Source organism: Leucoraja erinacea, chromosome 6 (assembly GCF_028641065.1).
Source record: "Leucoraja erinacea ecotype New England chromosome 6, Leri_hhj_1, whole genome shotgun sequence".
In the NCBI taxonomy this organism is placed as follows: Eukaryota; Metazoa; Chordata; class Chondrichthyes; order Rajiformes; family Rajidae; genus Leucoraja; species Leucoraja erinaceus.
The window spans coordinates 47,586,788-47,610,618 of record NC_073382.1 but is presented as its reverse complement, the minus strand read 5'-3'; the positions used below and the strand labels follow the sequence as shown (position 1 = coordinate 47,610,618).

The window sequence follows — 23,831 nt, the reverse complement described above, 5'->3', positions numbered from 1 at the left end:
GCCTAGATGCAGGAAGATTGGTCCCGATGTTGGAGAAGTCCAGAGCAAGGGGTCACAGTTTAAGGATAAGGGGGAAATCTTTTAGGACCGAGATGAGAAAAACATTTTTCACACAGAGAGTGGTGAATCTCTGGAATTCTCTGCCACAGAAGGTAGTTGAGGCCAGTTCATTGGCTATATTTAAGAGGGAGTTAGATGTGGCCCTTGTGGCTAAAGGTATCAGGGGGTATGGAGGGAAGGCAGGTACAGGATACTGAGTTGGATGATCAGCCATGATCATATTGAATGGCGGTGCAGGCTCGAAGGGCCGAATGGCGTACTCCTGCACCTATTTTCTATGTTTCTATGTTTCTACTCAGCGGGTGAGGCAGCATCTATGGAGCGAAGGAAATAGGTGACGTTTCGGGTCGAGACATTCTTCAGACTGAGGTGAGGGTGGGGGGGACAGGAGGAAGAAAGGAAGAGGCAGAGACAGTGGGCTGAGGGAGAGCTGGGAAGGGGAAGAGAAAGCAGGGATTACCTGAAATTGAAGAAGTCAATGTTCATACCGCTGGGGTGTAAACTGCCCAAGCGAAATATGAGGTGCTGCTCCTACAAATTTACAGGGGGCCTCACTCTGGCCATGGAAGAGGCCCAGGACAAAAAGGTCGGATTCGGAATGGGAGTGGGTTGAAGTGCTGAGCCACCGGGAGATCAGGTTGGTTATTGTGGACTGGAGGTGTTGGGCGAAGCGATCACCAAGCCTACGCTAGGTCCCACCGATGTAGAGCAGCTGACACCTGGAGCAGTACATGCAATAGATGAGGTTGGAGGAGGTGCAGGTGAACCTCTGCCGCACCTGGAAAGACTGCTTGGGTCCTTGAATGGAGTTAAGGGGGGAGGTAAAGCGACAAGTGTAGCATTTCCTGCAGTTGCAAGGCAAAGTGCCAGGAGAGGGGGTGGTTCGGGTGTGAAGGGACGAATTGATCAGGGAGTTACGGAGGGAGGGAGCGGTCTCTGCGGAAAGCCAACGGGGAGGAGATGGGAAGATGTGGCCAGTGGTGGGATCCCATTGGTAGAAATAAAAGCTGGAGAAAATCAGCGGGTAAGGCAGCATCTATGTAGCGAAGGAATAGACAACGTTTCGGGTCGAGACCCTTCTTCAGATTGATGTCGGAGGGGACACACGAAAAAGAAAGGAAGAAGCGGAGACAGTAGGCTGTGGGAGAGCTGGGAATGGGAGGGGAAGGAGGGAGCAAGCAAGGACTACATGAAATTAGAGAAGCCAATGTTCATACCGCTGGGTTGTAAACTACCCAAGCAAATACGAGTTGCTGCTCCTCCAATATGCGGTAGGCCTCGCTCTGACCATGGAGGAGGCCCAGGACAGAAAGGTCGGATTCGGAATGAGAGGGGTAATTGAAGTGTTGAGCCACCAGGAGATCAAGTTGGTTATTGCGAACTGAGTGGCGGTGTTGTGCGAAGCGATCGCCAAGCCTGCGCTTGGTCTCACCAAGGTTGATCGTACGCCGAATAATGCAACCACATTTTTGTTTGGAAGTGGAAAGAAACAATAGAAATTGCATTAATTGCAACGTGTAAAAAGTTGAGATACTGTATTATAATTTTGCTACATGTCATTGTGGTATATATCATGTCTTAATTGGTGAATATGTTTAGTTTGTGACTTTATTTGTAGCAGAAAAAATATGTGAATGCCTCATTGAGCATAATTCCGACTGGTAACTACGCACTTCGTCCGAGCACATTATCGCACGCGTCATGCAAGCCATCTTAAATTATCACCTAAACTGTCATTTGGCAACTTAAAAAGCTGCCAAGGTTGCCATGCTGACAACAAAGAAAAAAATGTATGTGAGAGCCCTGCAAGGTGTATAATATTTTTGACACTGTCATAGGCCTTTCTTACATATGCTGTCACAACGCACTGTAGTCTCTAAACAACCCTTCAGTAATTTTCCTTGCCCTCCATTTCAGAATAATAGTGTTTTAAGCCAATAACTCGACACTAGCACTGGCAATAAATAAATAAATAAATACGCACAGCTTTCCAGCCCCTTATCTCATTGGCTACGCTCGGCTGCAAATCGGTGTCAATCTGGTGGACCATCTTCCTCTAGTCGAGGGGGTGGGGAATTGTGAGGAACAAGTGGAACAGCTCTTCATCTAAATCCGGCCCTGAGTGCTGGAATATCTCAGCAGGTCAGGCAGCATTTCTGGAGAGAATGGATAGGTGACATTTTTGTTCAGGACCCTTCTTCGAAAAAGTCTCGACTCAAAACGTCACCTATTAGTCTGAAGAAGCATCTTAATCTGAAGAAACTCAGAAAGTCAGGCAGCATCCCAGCAGAATATGGATAGGTGACAATCAGTCTGTAGAAGGGTCGCGGCCCGAAACATCATCTATCCATGTTCTCCAGAGATGCTGCCTGGCCCGCTGAATTACACCAGCACTTTGTGTCTTTCCTATGTTAAAAATGAGTAGAGCATCTTGTAGTTCTTTATTTCTTCATTTTTAATATATGTAGACTTTATTTACATAGAAACATAGAAAATAGGTGCAGGAGTAGGCCATTCGGCCCTTCGAGCCTGCACCACCATTCGATATGATCATGGCTGATCATCCAACTCAGTATCCCATCCCTGCCTTCTCTACATACCCCCTGATCCCTTTAGCCACAAGGGCCACATCTAACTCACTCTTAAATATAGCCAATGAACTGGCCTCAACTACCTTCTGTGGCAGAGAATTCCACAGATTCACCACTCTCTGTGTAAAAAATGATTTTCTCATCTCGGTCCTAAAAGACTTCCCTCTTATCCTTAAACTGTGACCCCTAGTTCTGGACTTCCCCAACATCGGGAATAATCTTCCTGCATCTAGCCTGTCCAACCCCTTAAGAATTTTGTAAGTTTCTATAAGATCCCCCCTCAATCTTCTGAATTCCAGCGTGTACAAGCGTGTACATTTATCAGAAGTGAATTCTCTTATTTGGTTTTCACATGGTCAAATGTTATACTGACAATACACACACGAAGCTCATGACGGTATTCAGCTATGAATGTTTGAACAGTGCTGCACTCTGCTGGATATAATATGAATAATATCAACCTGCAAGCTGATCCAGTGCCAACTATATCACTTTGCCCCGATTGTCTTGCATTTATCTTTAAAATCGTATCAACTAGGTCAGGATGTCGTGAACATTGGAAATGATTGCTTCATCATTATCATTGCTTCACCTCTATCATTTATGTCCTTGCTTTCGACAAAAATACTCCCCATTCTAACCCCACTCTCCCTGGCAGACTAGGAATGGCTTTGACGACTCCCCCACCCCTTCCGGGTGGAATGAGGGGAGAAACCAGCAGGTAGAGGTTGTGGGGGTGGAACTGGCAGACGCAGAGAGGGGGAGAGACCTGCAGTCTGGGGGTCGGGTTAATACTCATGTGCAGAGGTAGGGGTAGGCGGGGATGGACAAGTGGGGAGGAGGTGGGGGGGGGGGGGGGGGGGGGGGGGGGGGGGTGGGGGTGGGGGGGGGGGGATGGCTAAAAAGGGGGGGGGGGGGGGGGGAAGGTGGGAGAGGGAATGAGGGGGGTGATCAGACGGTGGAGACCGACAGAGGGAGGGTGGGGGGGACCGGCAGACAGAGAGGGAGGGTGGGGGGACAGGCAGACGGGGGGATGGGCAGACCCTCAGAGGGAGTGCGCGGGGGAGCCACAGACAGAGTTTCCATGTATCTGGTGTTCTGGTCCTTGGGATGGCAGAGGTTGTGGGTGCGGGAGGGGCTGCTGGAGCTGCCGATGGAAGTAAATGCAGTGAACGTTGTAGGTGGCAGAAATCAAAATAATTGCTTTAATGGTGAATAATGTGAATGTTTCGGGTGGTGGGTTGGATGCTGATCTAACAACGGTGGCACAGTAACGCAGTGGTAGAGTTGCTGCCTTACAGTGCAGAGACCAGGGTTCAATCCTGACTATGGGTGCTGTCTGTATGGAGTTTGTACATTCTCCCTGTGACCGCATGGGTTTTCTCCGGGTGCTCTGGTTTCCTCCCACGGACTCCAAAGTCTTGCAGGTTTGTAGGTTAATTGGCTTTGGTAAAATTGTGTATTGTTCCTCGTCTGTGGGATAGTGCAAGTGTACGGGGTGATTGTTTGTCCTACAGCTTCTTGATAATCATTTGAACTGCAGCCAGAGACGTCATATCATCACACAGCACGGAAACAGGGCCTTCAGCCCGACCTGCCCGTCCCGACCAAGATACTCCACCCATGTTCTCCAGATAGGCTGCCTGACCCGCAAAACTACTCCAGCATGGTTTATTTTTCTACATTAAAAATAGAGGGTCTGGCAGTTCTTGATTTCTTCATTTTTAATATATGTAGAGTTTATTTATCAGTAGTCAGTTCTCTTATTTGCTTTTCACATGGGTAAACCTGTCCCACCTGCCTGCGTTTGGCCCAAATCCCTCTAAAACTTTCCTATCCATGTACCTGTTCAAATGTCTTTTAAATGTTTCTGCCTCAAAAATCTCCTCTGGCAGCTACTTCCATCCACACACCGCCCTCTGTTAAAAATTTCCCCCTCAAGTTCCTATTAAATCCTTCCCCTCTCACCCGAAACCCACGTTCTCTGGTTCTTGATTCCCCTGCCATGGGTAAAAGGCAAGAGGAAAACTAGATATATCAAAAGGACTAGAGATAAGAAAGAACAAATGAATGAAGGGTATAAAAAGGACAAATCAGAGCCCGCAATGAGGGAACAAGGAAAGGTGAAGCCCACAATGGTCCATTGTTGGCAGTGGCAGTGGTAACAAGTGGCGAGTTTGGGTTAAAAACATGGTCATGGAGCTGGAGAACAGAAGGAATCACAGAGGGGGAGCAGTGAGAGAGAGTGTTGCTGATCTCACATCGGAGAGGGGAGAACTTCTTCAAAGTAGATATACCTTGAGGAGATTTCATAACGGAGCAGACAAAATGTGTAGGAAGGAACTGCAGTTGCAACTTTAGACCGATGGTAGACACAAAATGCTGGAGTAACTTGTCAGGCAGCATCTCTGACGAAACGGGGTAGGAGATCTTTCGGGTCGAGACCCTTCTTCAGACTGAGCAGTTCCTTGTTTCTACAATGATACATGTTGTGGGTGCCAGAATTGTATCTGCAGTGCTCCAATTCACACTCTGACATGGAACATCTCCTACATTGTGGACCTCTTTCATGGCCTCCCTGCTTCCCAATGTGGAGGTATTGACGCAGTCCGTGCATACGACCAACAGAAGTACTTGAAATAACGCAGTGACAATCACCCCTCACCTTTTCTATTTATTTTTTATTTATTTTTTTAATTTTGTTTCTTTTTCTTATTTTTTTTTTTTTTTTTTTTTCTTTTTAAAAGATGAGCATAAGAAAAAGAAGTTAGATAGTAAAGGATAGAAAGATGTGAAATATATAGTGTGTGAAGAAAGAAAACGAGTAAATGAAGAAAGTTGAGAGAGAAAATAGTGAAAAGAAAAGGAGATCATTATTTATAATCTTGACCAACCCTCGTCCAGTCCTGAAACAGTTATTTTTTACAATTGTGTTGCACCATATGATTCCAAAAAAACGACGAATGGAGACCAACTCGTTATGAATTGGTCTGGTTTATCCATTAGGAGGAATCGCATTTCCTCAAGATGAGCGGTGTCCAACATACTTGCAATCCACATTTTAAGCGTTGGTATTGATGTACCCTTCCAAAATTTAAGTATTAATTTTTTTGCTATTATTAAACCATAGTTAAGGAATAAATTTTGAGATGTGTTCAATTTATTCCCATCTTCCATTACACCAAATATAATCATTTCAGTATTAGGTTCCATTCTTGTCTTGAATAATTTTGTAAGTATTTCAAAAATATCATTCCAAAATCTATAATGTTTTATGCAGGAAACTAAGGAGTGTGTTATAGTTGCCTTTTGGGCTAGACATTTATCACAAGTGGCGGATATATTTGGGTAAAATTTGTTCAATCTTGTTTTTGAATAATATAATCTATGTACAATTTTAAATTGAATTAGATTATGTCTTACATTAATTGAACATTTGTGAATATATATCAAGTATTTTTCCCATTTAACCTTCGTAATTTTTATCATTAATTCCCGTTCCCACTCTTCTCTAAGTACCTCTGTCGATGGTAGGTCTATATTTAGAATACTATTATATAAATAGGATATTAATTTTTGTGAGTCAGCTTCAATATTCATTGCTTCTTCCAATAAGTCAGGAGTTACTTTTTGATATCCTTGTATTTATTTTTTCACAAAGTCGCAAATCTGAAGATATTTAAAATATTGGTTGTTTTTCAATTTAAATTTTAATTGTAGTTGTTGGAATGATAGTAGGTTTCCCACCCCTCACCTTTTCAATGAGATTGTAACACTCCTCGAGCTTGGCGACCCTGTCCTGAAGGTTTGTGCTGGCTTCTTGATGTATCTGATCCCACTCCTTATAGTCGTTAAATTCCAGGTCGGCATAGGCAAAGCACAGTGTTCTCAAACCTGAAAATCAGTTACAACCTCTTCAGCAAAGGACACAAACCACTGCCAGAAAAATACTTAAGCTTAAATACAAAACTTGCCTCCGAGGGGAACAAAAATTAAATTACTCCATAGGAATGGGTTAAGGGAGACAATGAACAAGAATTCACAATTTGGGAAAGAGAAGAAATATCTAATATTAGAGGGCTTAGCTTCAAGGTGAGAGGGACAAAGGTTAAAAGCAAATGTGCAGGGGGTTCATCCATTTAACGACCTAACACAGAGGGTAGTGCTTGCCTGGCATGCAGTGCCAGTAATGGTGGTGGAAACAGGCACAATAATAGAATTTGAGACTTTTGGATAGGCACGGATATGCAGGGAATGGAGGGATTTTGATAATGTGCAGGCAGCTAAGAGATGGTCGATGGGGGCGCTGCGAGACGGCTGCCCTGGACACAGCGTCTGGAGCCTGGGATCCCTCGCCGGGGATTCCCGGAGAAGAGCTCCGACCGCCGGCCCGCAACCTATAACATCCTGAAGCTGCGGTCTCCGGTACGAAACTGCCGATTCGGGACCTCCAAGCCGCGGAGTGTGTTCGACCGTCCCGACTACAGGGCCTGTACATCCGGCCGTCCGTAGCGGTCACTATGGAGGATTTTATGGCCCCGACCACGGGTGAACGAGGAGGAGGATTGACTGAACTTTATGCCTTCCATCACAGTGAAGAAAGCTGTGGTGGATGTTTGTGTTTAATCTTATTGTGTATTGTGTATTCTATTTTAATTGTACCCGCTGCTGGCAAATTCATTTCACTGCACATTTAGAAACATAGAAACATAGAAAATATGTGCAGGAGTAAGCCATTCGGCCCTTCGAGCCTGCACCGCCATTTAATATGATCATGGCTGATCACCCAACTCAGTCTCCTGTTCCTACCTTCTTTCCATACCCCCTGATCCCTTGAGCCACAAGGGCCACATCAAAATCCCTCTTAAATATAGCCAATGAATTGGCCTCAACTACCTTCTGCGGCAGAGAATTCCAGAGATTCACCACTCTCTGTGTGAAAAAAGTTTTCCTCATATCGGTCCTAAAAGATTTCCCCTTTATCCTTAAACTGTGACCCCTTGTTCTGGAATGTATTGGGTGTATGTGACGAATAAAATTGGCTATAGGCTATTGACTATTAGTCTTGGCATCATGGTTGACACAGATATTGTGGGCCAAACGCCCTGTTCCTCTGCTGTACCATTTTATTTTAATGACCAGAGACTCAGATTCCCCAGTCCTCCAAGGTTCCCTACAGCTGCCTGCCCTGCACTTTGACAGGAACATGCTGACTTTGAACTCTCACTTTTAAAAGCCTCCCACTCGTCAGATGTTCCTTTGCCCACAGACCAACTATTTCAATCAACTTTTGCAAGCTCCATCAAAATTCACCTTCCCCAATTTAGAACTAGAATGTGTGGACCGATTCTGTCCTTTTCCGTAACTGTTTTAAAAAACTAATAAAACTATGGTCACTGGTCCCAAAGTACATCTCCACGGACAGCTCAGTCTCTTGCCCTGCCCTTATTTTCCAAGAGCAGTTCTACCTTTGCCCCACCCTCAGCAGGGCCCTTTATAGACTGCCTGAGGAAACTTTCCTGCACACTCTCATCAAATTCCATCTCATCTAAGCACTCAACATTATAGCGTTCCCTGTCTATATTAGGAAAAGGAAAATCCCCTACAGGTGGCATAGTGGCACAGCAGTAGAGTTGCTGCCTTAAAGCGCCAGTGATCCCGGGCTCCAATCCTGACTACGGGTGCTGTCTGTCCAGAGTTTGTACGTTTTCCCCGTGACCTGCGTGGGTTTCCTCTGGATGCTCTGGTTTCCTCCCACACTCCAAAGACATACCGGTTTGGAGGTTAATTGGCTTGGTAAAATTGGTCCTAGTGTGTGTAGGAAAGTGTTGGTGTGAGGGGGTCACTGGTTGGTGCGGACTCGGTGGGCCAAAGGGCCTGTTTCTGCGTTTTATCTCTAAACTAAACTAAACTAAAATGACCACCCTATTATTCTTGCAACACTCCACAATTTCTCTGTACATGAGTTCTTCTAATTCCCATTTCCACTAAAGGACACTTGGACAAGTACATGGATAGGGAAGGTTCAAACGGATTTGGGCAGAACACGGGCAAATAAGACTAGCTTAGAAGGGCATCTTGGTAGACAAGGACATCATAGAAGTCATTTCACATCCAGGTTTCCTCACCTTCTGCAGCAAACTGGTCCAGATGATTCAAAGTCTCAACTTTGTGCTTTGACAATTGAGAAAGTCTCTCAAAAATGACGTTGTCCTGTTGAAAGGCAAGATATTTATTTAGCTCATCTTCCAAATATCTTACAGAAATTCTAAATGATGCGAAATGATGACAATCGGTCAAAATGAACACGCTTTGTCTTTATTCCTTGGAGCACAGGAAGGTGAAGGGTGGTCATATAGAGATGTACAAGATCATGAGAGGAATAGATCAGGTAAATGCACAACTCCCCCTCCCATTCTCAATCTGACCTTTCTGTCCTGGGCCTCCTCCATTGTCAGAGTGATGCCCAGTGCAAATTGGAACAGCACCTCATATGTCGCTTGGGTAGTTTGCACCCCAGCATTAACTTCTCTAACATCAGATAGCCCTTGCTTTCCCTCTCCTTCCCCGTTCTCCCACTAGTCTTATTGTCTCTGCCTACATTCCATCTTTGTCCCAACCCCTCCCCTGACAACAGTCTGAAGAAGGGTCTCGACCCGAAACGTCACCCAGTCCTTCTCTCCAGAGATGCTGCCTCACCCGCTGAGTTACTCCAGCATTTTGTGTCTATCTAGGTAAATGCACAGAGTCGTTTACCCAGAACAGGGGAATTGAGAACCAGAGGACATATGTTTAAGGTGAGGGGTAAAAGATTTAATAGGAACACGAGGGAAAAATTGTGTTTCCACAAAATGCACAGTGGCGCAGCGGTAGGGTTGCTGCCTTACAGCGGCAGGGTCCCAGGTTCAATCCTGACAACAGCTGCTGCCTGTACGGCGTTCATACTTTCACCCCGTGACACGGGTTTTCCTCGTGTGCTCCAGTTTCCTCCCACACACCAAACATGTACATCTTATAGGTTAATTGGATTTGGTGAAAAAATGTTTTTAATTGTCCCCAGTGGGTAGGATAGTGCAGGGAATCACAGGTTGGTGCAGACTCAGTGGGCCGAAGGGCCTGTTTCTGCGCTCTATCTCTAAGAATCTAAACAAGGGGTGGTAAATGTATGCAACGAGTTGCCAGAGGAGGTAGTTGAGGCAGGTAGTATCATAACATTTAAAAAACATTTAGACAGGTACACGGATAGGACAGGTTTTGAAAGATATGGACCAAATGCAGGCAGGTGGGACTAGTGTACATGGGGCATGTTGGTCGGAATGGGCAGTTAGGCTTAAGGGCCTATTTCCACACGGTATGATTGTATCAAAAGTATTTGCAGATGATACATAATCAAAGCTGTGCCATTTTGTGCACTAGCGAAAGCATTTAGTTTAGTTTAGTTCATTATCATGTATACCGAGGTACATGAAAAGCTTTTCAGTTGCATGCTATCCAGTCAGCGGAAAGATTATACATGATTACAATCGAGCTGTTCACAGTGTACAGATACAGAAGAAAGGGAATACTGTTTGGTGCAAGGTAAAGTCTAGAAAAATCTGATTCAAGATAATCTGAGGATCTCCAATGAGATAGACGGTAGCTCAGGATCGCTCTCTAGTTCTTGATAGGATCGGGTTCAGTTCCCTGATGACAGCTGGGAAGAAACTGTCCTTGAATATGGAGGTCTGCATTTTCACACTTCTGTATCTCTTGCCTGATGGGAGAGGGGAGAAGAGGGAGCGACCGAGGCGAGACTTTTTCTTGATTATGCTGGTGGCCTTGACGAGGCAAAGTGAAGTGTAGATAGAGTCAATGAAAGGGAGGATTGGTTTGTGTGATGGTCTGGTCTGCGTCCACATTTCTCTGCAATTTCTTGCAGTCTTGGATGGAGTTATCCCCAACCCATGCGGTGATGTGATGTTTCCCAATGAAATACTTTCTCTGGCACATCTGTGGAAGTTGGGGAGAGTTGTTGGGAATAATGTAGATGGAGTCAATGGAGTCAATGTCGGTTTGTGTAATGGACTGGACTTCATCCACAATTATCTGCAATTTCTGCAACCTCCCTTCCTTGCCAAACTTCCTAAGCCTTCTAAGGAAAGAGAGGAAATATCCAGATACTTACTGCTCCTTTGCAGTAGAGACGAATCTTTCCTGATGGTACTCTAACGATCACTGACATTCGCTTCCTGTGGCTGTTGGGGAAGAAAGGAAATTGACAACATGATAATGAATAATTTAAGTAAGTATATGATGGCCAGTCTCCAGATTCTACTTGTACATTCATGGCCACAACCTCTTTGAATCACTTCCCTCTGGAAGGCAACTCCGGACTGTCAAAGCTGCCACAGCCAGACATAAAAACAGCCTTTTTCCACGAGTGGTAGCTCTACTTAATAACCAAAAATCTGTAGCCTCGTTTTGCTCTGGTATGTTATTTAATTCACACGTTTAATCAATAATGTTTTATTATTAATGTTTAATGGTTTATGTATCATTCGTAACTGTCACTGTGTGTGGGCGGAGCACCAATGGAAATTCCTTGTATGTGAATACTTGACCAATAAACGTATTCATTCATTCATTGTTGTTGTTGATTACTGATTCTTTAGTTTGGAGATGCAGCCTGGGGACAGGCCCTATGACCCACCGAGTCCACGCCGACCATTGATCGTTCACACTGGTTCTATGTGTAGGAGGAACCTGCAGATGTTGGTTTATACCGAAGATACTGTAGACATAAAATGCTGGTGTAACTCAGCGGGTTAAGGGCCTGTCCCACTTTCGCGACCTTGGCTCGCAAATTACCCGACCTCGTGGTCGCTTGAGGCGTACGGGCACCGTATGGCCGTGCGGGGCTGGTCCCACTTAGAAGCGCGGAGTTGTGCGGGGCTGGTCCTGACATTGCGCGTGGCTCCGAAATTCTTGCAGTGGCCGAAATCTTCACGCGCCAATGGCCTGTCGGCACGCAGGTGCATTGCAGTAGTACGCAGCGTCTTGACATCGTACGCAGTGCCTTGACGGCGTACGCAGCGTCTTGACGGCGTACGCCTAGCGCGTGCGTTGCGTGTTGACGTCACCGCCCGACGCCCAAATTCAGTCGGCCCTTCTCCTGCCCAGCTGATTGGTAAGCATGATGTAAATGACGTCACGTGTGTACTTAGCGCGAGCTTCGCGTGAACTCCTCTTCCAGTTGGTCGCTCCAAACGCACGCAATCGCATGCAAGTGGGACAGGCCCTTTAGGCAGTAAGTCTAGAGAAAAGGAATAGGGGGCGCTTTCAAAACAACCCAAAATGTCAACTATTCCTTTTCTCATCCACTCCCGGTACACCAGGGGTAAATGCACAGAGGGTCAATTAACCTACAAACCCACACATCTTTGGGATGTGGGAGGAAACTGGAGCACCTGGAGGAAACCCACACAGACTATCTCCACAGAGACAGTGCCCAAGCATTAGGATCAAACCCGGGTCCAGTGAGAAAGTAAATAATTATGTAAAAGCACTTCAGGCAGCACAGTGGCGCAGCGGGTGGAGCTGCTGCCTCCGAGTGCCAGAGACACGGGTGCGATCCTGACTGCGGGTGCTGCCTGTACGCAGTTTGTAAGTTCTCTCTTTGACCGCGTGGGTTTACTCTGGGTGCTCCAGTTTCCTGCCACATTCCAAAGACGTGAACTTTTGCAGGTTAATTTACTTCTGTAAATTGTCCTTGGTGTGCAGGATAGAACTAGTGTGAAAGGGTGATCGATGATCGGCATGGAATCCGTGGGCTGAAGAGCCTGTTTCCATGCTGTATCTCTAAACTAAAATAATGTGCACCGTGTTGGTGGGCAATGGGGGCCACTACAGGCCGTGTGAGGGAGTGCGAGGGAAGGGACAGGAGAACAGGGGTGCAAGGATTGGGAGGGGGGAGGGAGAGATGCGATGAGGTTGAGAGGGGACGCAACCGGTAAAGTGAGAGAGAAGAAGAAGCATTCAGAGGTGAAGGAAGGAATGAAAGAATGGGAGACATTTGCAAAGCAGCAGTGGGTGAAGGTGGAGAATGAGGGCAAGGGTTGGGTGAGAGGATGGCAGGCAAGACGAGACGGGTTGGGTGAGGGCCAATACAGAGGATGTGACAATAATGACGATACTTTAACATACAAAATGGTAGCAGTACCTGGTAAATTCCAGAACATGCAAAAGCTGATAAATCTGCTTCTCTCCCATCTGGGAAATGAAAAATAATATAATCAATTATTTTATCGTATTAATGCACCTGTTGAGGTACATAAACTCACTTGAACAAATACTGCACACGTAACATTCAGCTTTTTTTAAAGAAAGAGATTCTGCATGGATATTTCTGGAAAGCTCAATTCTTCTATTCTTAAAAAGAAAAGTTAACAAATTCTCAACATAAAACGAGCTGCCTCGTGCACTCATTCTGAGGGCCCACATTCACTTACAGCAGGTGAGAATGACTGGGGCTGGGCAGCGAGGAATCAGCAATCACATGGCCGGAGGAGGTCTATGAGAATGATCCCGAGGATGATGGGTTAACGTGCGAGGAGTGTTTGATGGCACTCGGCCTGTAGATGCTGGAGTTTAGAAGGATGAGGGGCCACCTCATTGAAACCTACTGGATAATGAAAGGCCTAGATAGAGTGGATGTGGGGAGGTTGTTTCCACAAGAGGGAGAGTCTAAGACCAGAGGGTACAGCCTCAGAATTAAAAGGATGTATCTTCAAAATTGAGTTGAGAAGGAATTTCTTTAGACAGTGGAATTCATTGCCACAGATGGCTGTGGAGGGCAAGTCATTTGGTGTTTTTTTAAAAAAATGGAGATTAATAGTGAGGGTGTTACAGGTTACGGAAGAAGGCAAGAGAGTGAGACTGAGGGGGATAAAATAGATCAGCCATGATCGAATGGCGGAGCAGACACAAATGGGCCAAAGAGCCTAATTCTGTTCCTATGTCTTACGGTCTTTTATGAACATTGCGAATGATGCGAAGACATCTGTTGTTCAGGAAGTTTTGGATTTACAGCAACTCTGCCCACTTGCAGAACTTATTACTCTTGAACTGAACGCAAAATTTGTCCCATTTCAATAGGAAAGTTAAAAAAAAATTGAGATTTAAAAAATCAAGTCTGCAATTTATCCCACCAGATAAAGCATAAAACGAAGTTTAATTTGACACCTAATTCATTTTCATATCTTCAGTATTAAAAACGTTTTGGCCATTTTCATACTCGGAAATTAGCATCTTGTTCCCTATTGCTTTTCCATTGACTTAACACAAAAGATGTGATCGAGGACAATCAAAAGTCCGTAACTTTATAAAATATTAAGAGACCTGAAATAAATTTTCAGTTATTATAGATTGAAGCATTCTGAAACAAATATGAAACAATCTTACTTGGATGGCCTGAAATTAAAGCATATAATTAGTTAGTTACCCAATTGTAGCTAATTACAAAATTCAATTACTAGATCTAAACATCTATCCATTTCTTAAGAAAAGATTAACATTTTTAAATAGCCTAAGTGTTCAATTAACATTCACACAAGAATTCATAATATAACATGATTTTTAAATCTCATTGTCATGTATTTATAGGCCAAATGGAAGGAATTTAGTGTTTAATTCCTGTAAATTAATGGCCATTTTAATCATCTTGCGAGTGGGTTTTTAGTGGAACAAGATCGATTTGAACATTGCGGTTGCGGTGAATTTAAACCCCATATCGGCTGGAAAAACACTGCTGGTTCGTATGGGGCCTAAGTCACCTTTTCGCAACGTAAAATTTGGATTAAGGTAATCCTAAGAAGCACGTTTATATGTTAAATAAACAGTTTTCCTTTCGCTGTCCCGTACCTGAAATCCGTCCCCGTTGTCGGTGTTCACGGCATTAGAAGCTAATTTTTATTTTACTCCAGCGCTGAACTTGCGATTAAAAAAAAAAATTCACAGACCGGCAGTCGGAACAAATCTTCAGCATAAGTTCGCACCCCGAGAAAATAAAACTCCGGCAGGCAGGAGAAAAAAAGCATTTTAGCCCCCCCCCCCCCCCCCAAAGGCGCCAAAGTCGCGCACACGGCCAGTGACAGAACTGCAGCGCTGCTGAAGGTAAGTTTTGTAACATACCTAATTTCAATGCTCAAAAAATAATTAAGGCACAGGTGAATGTGTTTTCGTAAGATCATAAGTTGTAGGAGCAGAATTAGGCCATTCAACCCATCAAGTATACTCCGTTATCCAATCACGGTTGATCTATCTTTCCCTCTCAACCCCATTCTCCTGCCTTCTCCCCATAATCTCTGACAGACAAACTAATCAAGAATCTATCAATCTCCACGTTTAAAATATCCAATAACTTGGCCTCCACAGCCGTCTGTGGGAACGTATTTCACAGATTCATCACCCTCTGATAAAGAAATTACTCCTCATTTTCTTTTGAATGGTGTGTCCTTTTATTCTGAGGCTATTCCCTCTGGTCTCAGACTCTCCCACGAGTGGAAACATCCTCCCAATATCCACTTTATCAAGACCTTTCACTATTCAGTAACTTTCAATGAGGTCTCCCCTCATCCTTCTAAGTTCCAGTGAGTTCAGGCCCAGAGCCGTCATACGCTCATCATATGTTAACCCAACCGACCCTGGAGAAGACCAATCAAACCAAACTCACACGGATATGGTTCCATGCACCTTTCTGGACCCCACCCTGACTGTACCCTCCTCCCTTACACACAGCCCAGAATAAAAAATACCAAGCGCTTTACTCACGGCATTGATGACGACAGAATCAGGAGTTCTTGCAGTGAAAACAAAACCAAGCTTCTTTGCAGCATTTACCAATGAGCTTTCATCTACACAAGAGAACACCTGTCAGAAAGTTCTCTCCCAAATTAAATTTTATTCGGAACAAAAATAAATACAAAATAAAAAGTGCAAAAAATACCAGATATTCTCATAATCTATACATTCAACAGTGTCCTACTCAGTAGGGTTTGCACCTTTCTTTAAACAAAACATCTTTTCCACTCATGTGGCTCCTAGGGGTGATATCCCTTCCCTTGTTGGAATGGTCCCCCCGTGCCCTGCCCCTCAATGTACAGCAACGGAAAGACCCTAGACTGTGGTCCTCCCCCACAGTGCCTTGGCATTGGCTGCACCGAGCTTCAGTGCGTTCCTCAGCGCGTACTCCTGCAGTCTGGAGCTGGCCAGTCGGCAACATTCCCAGACGGACATCTTGCTCTGCTGGGACATCAACCAAGTTCGGACAGGCCAAAGGGCGTCTTTCGCCGAGTTGATGATCTTCCAGCAGCACGAGATTTCAGTCTCCAAATGTGTCCCTGAGAACAGCCTGTGAATCACAGTGTACTCTGTTGTGGAGCTGTTTGGAATGAACCGTGACAAGGACTCTTAACATAGAAACATAGAAACATAGAAATTAGGTGCAGGAGTAGGCCATTCGGCCCTTCGAGCCTGCACCGCCATTCAATATGATCATGGCTGATCATCCAACTCAGTATCCCGTACCTGCCTTCTCTCCATACCCCCTGATAGAAACATAGAAACATAGAAATTAGGTGCAGGAGTAGGCCATTCGGCCCTTCGAGCCTGCACCGCCATTCAATATGATCATGGCTGATCATCCAACTCAGTATCTCGTACCTGCCTTCTCTCCATACCCCCTGATCCCCTTAGCCACAAGGGCCACATCTAACTCCCTCTTAAATATAGCCAATGAGCTGGCCTCAACTACCCTCTGTGGCAGAGAGTTCCAGAGATTCACCACTCTCTGTGTGAAAAAAGTTCTTCTCATCTCGGTTTTAAAGGATTTCCCCCTTATCCTTAAGCTGTGACCCCTTGTCCTGGACTTCCCCAACATCGGGAACAATCTTCCTGCATCTAGCCCGTCCAACCCCTTAAGAATTTTGTAAGTTTCTATAAGATCCCCTCTCAATCTCCTAAATTCTAGAGAGTATAAACCAAGTCTATCCAGTCTTTCTTCATAAGACAGTCCTGACATCCCAGGAATCAGTCTGGTGAACCGTCTCTGCACTCCCTCTATGGCAATAATGTCCTTCCTCAGATTTGGAGACCAAAACTGTACGCAATACTCCAGGTGTGGTCTCACCAAGACCCTGTACAACTGCAGTAGAACCTCCCTGCTCCTATACTCAAATCCTTTTGCAATGAAAGCTAACATACCATTCGCTTTCTTTACTGCCTGCTGCACCTGCATGCCTACCTTCAATGACTGGTGTACCATGACACCCAGGTCTCGCTGCATCTCCCCCTTTCCCAATCGGCCACCATTTAGATAATAGTCTGCTTTCCCGTTTTTTTTTGCCACCAAAATGGATAACCTCACATTTATCCACATTATACTGCATCTGCCAAACATTTGCCCACTCACCCAGCCTATCCAAGTCACCTTGCAGTCTCCTAGCATCCTCCTCACAGCTAACACTGCCCCCCAGCTTAGTGTCATCCGCAAACTTGGAGATATTGCCTTCAATTCCCTCATCCAGATCATTAATATATATTGTAAATAGCTGGGGTCCCAGCACTGAGCCTTGCGGTACCCCACTAGTCACTGCCTGCCATTGTGAAATGGACCCGTTTACTCCTACTCTTTGCTTCCTGTTTGCCAGCCAGTTCTCTATCCACATCAATACTGAACCCCCAATGCCTTGTGCTTTAAGTTTGTATACTAATCTCTTATGTGGGACCTTGTTGAAAGCCTTCTGGAAGTCCAGATACACCACATCCACTGGTTCTCCCCTATCCACGCGACTAGTTACATCCTCGAAAAATTCTATAAGATTCGTCAGACATGATTTACCTTTCGTAAATCCATGCTGACTTTGTCCAATGATTTCACCACTTTCCAAATATGCTGCTATCCCATCTTTAATAACTGACTCTAGCAGTTTCCCCACTACCGATGTTAGACTAACTGGTCAGTAATTCCCCATTTTCTCTCTCCCTCCCTTCTTAAAAAGTGGGGTTACGTTTGCTACCCGCCAATCTTCAGGAACTACTCCAGAATCTAAAGAGTTTTGAAAGATTATTACTAATGCATCCACTATTTCTGGAGCTACTTCCTTAAGTACTCTGGGATGCAGCCTACCTGGCCCTGGGAATTTATCGGCCTTTAATCCATTCAATTTACCCAACACCACTTCCCGGCTAACCTGGATTTCACTCAATTCCTCCAACTCCTTTGACCCGCGGTCCCCTGCTATTTCCGGCAAATTATTTATGTCTTCCTTAGTGAAGACGGAACCAAGTAGTTATTCAATTGGTCCACCATATCCTTGTTCCCCATGATCAACTCACCTGTTTCTGACTGCAAGGGACCTACATTTGTTTTAACTAATCTCTTTCTTTTCACATATCATAAGGGGATTCACTGATCCCCTTAGCCACAAGGGCCACATCTAACTCCCTCTTAAATATAGCCAATGAACTGGCCTCAACTACCCTCTGTGGAAGGGAGTTCCAGAGATTCACCACTCTCTTGTATCGTTCTCCAGACCTTCCTCGCAACTCCTCACTCTGCAAAGAGATGGGCAACCGTCTCCTCTCCGTAGGACAGTATGCGTCGGTAGTAAGATTCCGACGGTACAGGAAGGATCTGACTTGGAGGTCATAAGCTCATAAGTAATAGGAGCAGAATTAGCCCATCATCTACTCCACCCTTCAATCATGGCTGATCTATCTATCCCTCCTAACCCCATTCTCCTGCTTTCTCCCTATAACCCCTGAAACCCATACTAACCAAGAATCTATCTAGCTCTGCTTTTAAAATATCCATTAACTTGGCCTCCACAGCCTTTTGTGGCAATAAATTCCACAGATTCATCACCCTGTGACCAAATAAATTCCTGCTCATCTCCATTCTAAAGATTCGTCCTTTTATTTTGAGGCTGTGCCCTCTGGTCCTAGACTCTCCCACTAGTGGAAACATCCTCTCCACACCCACTCTATGGCAGCTTAGATGGTCAGCACACAGGGCAATGAAACACTCCTGTCTCTTAACTCAATCTAGTTACCAAGTAATTTACTACCCGTCACCTAAATACAAGAAAAAAAACATATTTATTGAGTTGTTGGCTACAAACCTGTTGCATATAAGGGCAATTAATGTGATCTCAAAAATTATTTACGTGACAAAATTACCAACATATAAAATCAAATAAACAATAGATACATAACACTAGGATTATCTTCTCCAACTGATGTGCTAATGGTTGCTCATTTCCCAGTAACCAATGCACAACAAATCCTGCAACTTTTTAACTGTGGTGGGGAGATGGAACTGTGGAAGTTAAAAAGATTTATTCTTAACAAAAATGGATTCAGCTGAAATTAAAGACAGGCTATTACTTTTCTCCTAATTAATTGCAAAGCCAGCAGGAAGCTCTCACAAGGCTAACAAAGATGTTGATGTACCTTTTTCCAATAACAAGCGAGATAACAAGTACAGCTTCATGAATGTCTCCTCTGTAATATAAACATTTAGAGGAGGTTCAGACTGTTGGCACTAATCCTTGCTCTATAAGATTATAATGTGCGTCATAAGTAGAAAAAACCAAAATGCTTGTTCTGCAGAAAAATAGCCTTCTCATATAACCATATATGGCTAACCCTTCCTCTGTCAGAAGAACCTGTCAATTTTAAGAAGCTGTCAATCTTAAGGATCTGTCAATCTTAAGAAGGAAGAGGCTGTTTTTTATATTATTATATTTAACTTTAATTTATTAACATTTTAAATTTGTTTTTTTGTTTATAGTTTTTTAAAATTATAAGTAATTTATAATTATGTAAAAAATATTAAAAAAGAATTTTATTGTTTTTTTTTTAAAATTTGTACTATGCTCTGTAGATAAGGTATTGCTGAATCGTTGATTATTGGAGTATATATATGTACTTAAATCATTGCCCCTTTGTGTGGGAATGGGAACTGTGTATAGTCTGTAATCTACATACTGTAAGAGTCCTACCACACCCGCCAGGCGAAAATAAAGATTGTACTGCTTGATCACTGATTAAAAATTGCGTTTTTGTCTGTTTAAGAACATTGAACCACAACAGAATGAGTTGCGGGGAGGGAGTTGAGGCGAGGACTACAATAGCATTTAAAAAGGCATTTGGACAGGTAAATGGATAGGAAGGGTCTAGAGGATATATGCGCCAAACGCAGGTAAATAGGATTAGATAGGGCAACGTTGTTGGCAAGGATGAGTTGGGCCGAAGTGCCAGTTTCCGTGCGGCATGATTCCAAGGCGCCATGACTAAATCGTGATGAAGCAATAGGATGAACGCCAGATACTTTCATCCAGGATGGTGAAATCAAGAATTAGATTACATAAGTTTAGGGCGGAAGGGAAAACATTTCATAGGAACTCAACAAGCAACTTTATCACTCAGAGGGGTGGTGGATATATGGAATGAGCTGCCAGAGGAGGTAGTTAAGGCAGGTACTACAACAGCACTTAAAAGACACTTGGGCAGGTACATGGATAGGATAGGTTTTGGAGGGATATGGGCCCAATGCAGCCAAATGGAACAAACTGAGATGGGGCATCTTGGTCGGCATTGACTAGTTGGGCCAAAGGGCGTATTTTGGGGCTGCATGGTCCTATGACTCCAACTCAATCATCAGTACAAATCAGTATAGTTTGTAGTGGGTTTTTAAATGTGTATGTGTGGGGGGCGGGGGGGTGGGAAACTTTTAAATCTCTTCCCTGTGCGGGGACCCGACCTTTTCCCTGTCAGGTCTCTGTTGTCATTGGGGTCTAGCACCGTGGAGCGGCCTATAACCGGAACGACAGCTCAAGTCACGGAGCCTGCGGAGCTGCGGACCTACCATCGTGAAGCAGGCCGGCATCGGAGAGTGGAGAGCTGTGATGGCGCACTGCTGCGACCCGACTCCGGTGGATGGTGACACCGGGAGCTCGCGGGTCCCCGGTGGGAGACTGCTTCACGGAGCACCAGCAACTTCTCCCGCCCGAATTGCAGGGTTGAAAGTGGCCTGGAGCGGGGCCTTACATCGCCCGGCGCGGCTTTAAATGGCCGCGGATTTGCTAGCGCCTGCCGGAGGCTTTGACTTTGACTTTGGGAGAAGAATGGAGAGCAGGGGAGAGACAATACTTTGCCTTCCATCACAGTGAGGAGGAGATTCACTGTGATGGATGTTTATGTAAATTGTGTTGGTGTGTGTCTTGGTTCTTTTCTTGTATGGCTGCAGAAACCAAATAAATGGTATTGTATTGTAAAATGTTATATCTGCATTAAAGGAATCTGGTTCTTAGGAAATGTATGCAGGGACTCAACTGTGCATTGACTTGGTTGTACAATTATTAATTGCAGTTCCACAAAGTTATGCTCAATACTTCTCACCTGGAGATGAAGCCTGGTACTTAACATCATTCCCGTCCTTTTCAGGAACAACTGTATGGCAAATGGCCATCATAATGAGAAATTCCTGGATTTCATTTGATGTTGGCTGAAAAAAAGCAGACACAACGGACGTGATTTTTGTAGCTCTTTTTCATGGCCCACCATTTCAAGACCCAATTATCAGCACATACTCAAACTACACAAGGATGTAATGCCGAGGATTTATAAGGCACTAGTCAGACCCCATCTGGAATATTGCGAGCAATTTTGGTCTCCATATCTGAGGAAGGTTGTGCTGGCGTTGGAGAGGGTCCAGAGGAGGTTTACGAGAATGATCTCAGGAATGATTGGGTTAACATATGATGAGCATTTGACAGCACTGGGCTTTTACTCACTGGAGTTTAGAAGAATGAGGGGGACTTCATTGAAACTTACTTAACAGTGAAAGGCCTGGGTAGAGTGGATGTTTCCACTAGGGGGAAAATCTAGGACCAGAAGGCTCAGCCTCCGAATAAAAGGATGTACCTTTAGAAAGGAGATGAGGAGGAATTTCTTTAGTCAGAGGGTGGTGAAGCTGTGGGATTTCTTGCAACAGAAGGCTATGGAGGCCGTCTTTGGGTATTTTTAAGGTATAGATTGTACTGGACGATCTGAAATAAAGAATAGACTTGATTGCTTTGCCCGGTCCCAGTGGTGTGTTTTAGAGTTTTCTTTAACATTTGACCCATCTTTCTTCAGTAAGCAAATTTCTAAAGCAAATTTCTGGATTCCCCTCTGTGTTTATAGATAGATCCCTCAATCCTTGTTTCGTCTGTTTGAGTTTAGCTGAGTCTCAAGTGTACCAAGGTACAGTGAAAAGCTTTTGTTACGTGTTCACCAGTCAGCAGAAAGACGATATATGATTACAATCTAGCCATCCACAGTGTATAGATAAATGATGCTGGGAAAAACGTGAATTATTAAGTCAAGATAAACTCCAGTAAAGTCTGATCTGATAGTCCAAGGGTGTGCAATATGGTAGATGGTAGCTCAGGACCGCTCTCTAGTTGCTCAACAACAGATGGGAAGAAAATGTCCCTAAATCTGGACATGTGTGTTTTCACACTTTGATACCTCTAGCTCTAAACCACCCCTCCTCCTCACCTCCAGACATAATAATATATTATATGCTGATGTTAAAACCTTTAATGCAATTTGATTTCATTCATTTGACACAAAACACTTCAGAAACATTTTCAGTCAGATTAAGTCATTGCATAAACTAGTTTTATATTAAAAAAAACACAAGTACACCCGAGAACACAGCAATAAAGACTCACGTGTCCATTGATGTTATCTGATAATGTTGGGTCATCAAACTCATCGGCCTCATTTGTAGAAATGGCCTGTCTATCAATTGAAAGCAGAATAAGCAATCATTAATCATCTTTTTCTTACTTAACATAGAACATAGAAGGAGGAGGCCATTTGGCCCTTTGAGCCAGCACCACCATTCAATGTGATCATGGCTGATCATCCACAATCAGTACCCCGTACCTGCCTTCTCCCCATATCCCTTGATTCCGCTAGCCCAAAAAGCTCTATCTAACTCTCTTTTGAATGCATCCAGTTAATCGGCCTCCATTGCCTTAAGAGGCAGAGAATTCCACAAATTCACAACTGTCTGGGTGAAAAAGTCTTCCCTCATCTCAGTTCTATATGGCCTGCCCCTTATTCTTAAACTGTGGCCCCTGGTTCTGGACTCCCCCAATATCGGGAACACGTTTCCTGCATCTAGCTTGTCCAATCCCTTAATAATTGTGTACGTTTCTATAAGATCTCCTTTCATCCTTCTAAATTCCAGTGAATACAAGCCCAGTTGTTCCAATCTTTTTTCATAAGACAGTCCCGCCATCCTAGGAATTAACCTTGTTAACCTACGCAGCACTCCATCAATACCAAGAATGTCCTTCCCCAAATTAGGAGACCAAATCTGCAAACAATACTCCAGGTGTTGTCTCACCTGAACCCTGTACAACTGCAGAAGGACCTCTTTGCTCTTTTACTCAATCCTCTCGTTATGAAGGCCAACATGCCATTAGCTTTCTTCACTGCCTGTTGTACCTGCATGCTTACTTTCAGTGACTGATGTACAAAGACACCCAGGTCTCGTTGTACTCCCCTTTTCCCAATCTGACACCATTCAGATAATAATCTGCCTTCTTGCTTTCCCGCTCACCCAACCTATCCTCTTCCTTCTTTCTTACTTGACTTCTTACTTATGAGGTAGGATAATCAGTTGAAACCTTTTTTTCCCACAAGGCAGAATGTAACTCCTACCATCAGGAAGAAGGTATAGGAGGCTGTAAATCGTGACCACCAGGTTCAAGTATAGCTTCTTCCCAACAACACTACCCAACACTAACCTCAACCATAAACTATGGACTATCTTGGTCACCTGAATAGCTTGGGACTTACATTACGACTTTTTGGGACTTTATTTATCCCAGAAGGGAAATTGATCTGCCAATAGTCATAAAAACACAAAATATACAAAACACCAAAATTCATGAAATTAAAGTGATGAGTGGAAGGCTTGGGGGATGTGCAATGATTGGGAGGGGGGGTGGGGTACATTCACAGGTTGACCAGTGCGCCATGGAGGGGGTGAGCTGTATTGTCCAGGATGCTCAACAGTTTGAGGACTTTTTTGCAATAGGGTTATTAGTTTATTGAATTAGTTTTGTTTATTATATGCTATCT

The 23,831-nt window shown here is 44.2% G+C and overlaps 1 protein-coding gene across 5 annotated transcripts in view; it reads right to left on the bottom strand.

The window, feature by feature from the left end:
• The window catches only part of atp8a2 (ATPase phospholipid transporting 8A2), a 279,344-nt gene that overhangs the window by 129,494 nt on the left and 126,019 nt on the right, over positions 1 to 23,831 (bottom strand). For all 5 annotated transcript variants that reach the window (XR_008723613.1, XM_055636930.1, XM_055636932.1 and 2 more), the window contains exons 16-22: positions 22,409 to 22,478; positions 21,090 to 21,195; positions 15,459 to 15,541; positions 12,850 to 12,899; positions 10,816 to 10,885; positions 8,780 to 8,864; positions 6,406 to 6,545 (exon numbers count right to left, since the gene is read on the bottom strand). Coding sequence is in view for 4 of the 5 variants with exons in the window: in XM_055636930.1 (XP_055492905.1) it covers positions 6,406 to 6,545; positions 8,780 to 8,864; positions 10,816 to 10,885; positions 12,850 to 12,899; positions 15,459 to 15,541; positions 21,090 to 21,195; positions 22,409 to 22,478 (604 nt within the window). In the remaining variant the exon portion in view is untranslated. The remainder of the gene's footprint in view (positions 1 to 6,405; positions 6,546 to 8,779; positions 8,865 to 10,815; positions 10,886 to 12,849; positions 12,900 to 15,458; positions 15,542 to 21,089; positions 21,196 to 22,408; positions 22,479 to 23,831) is intronic.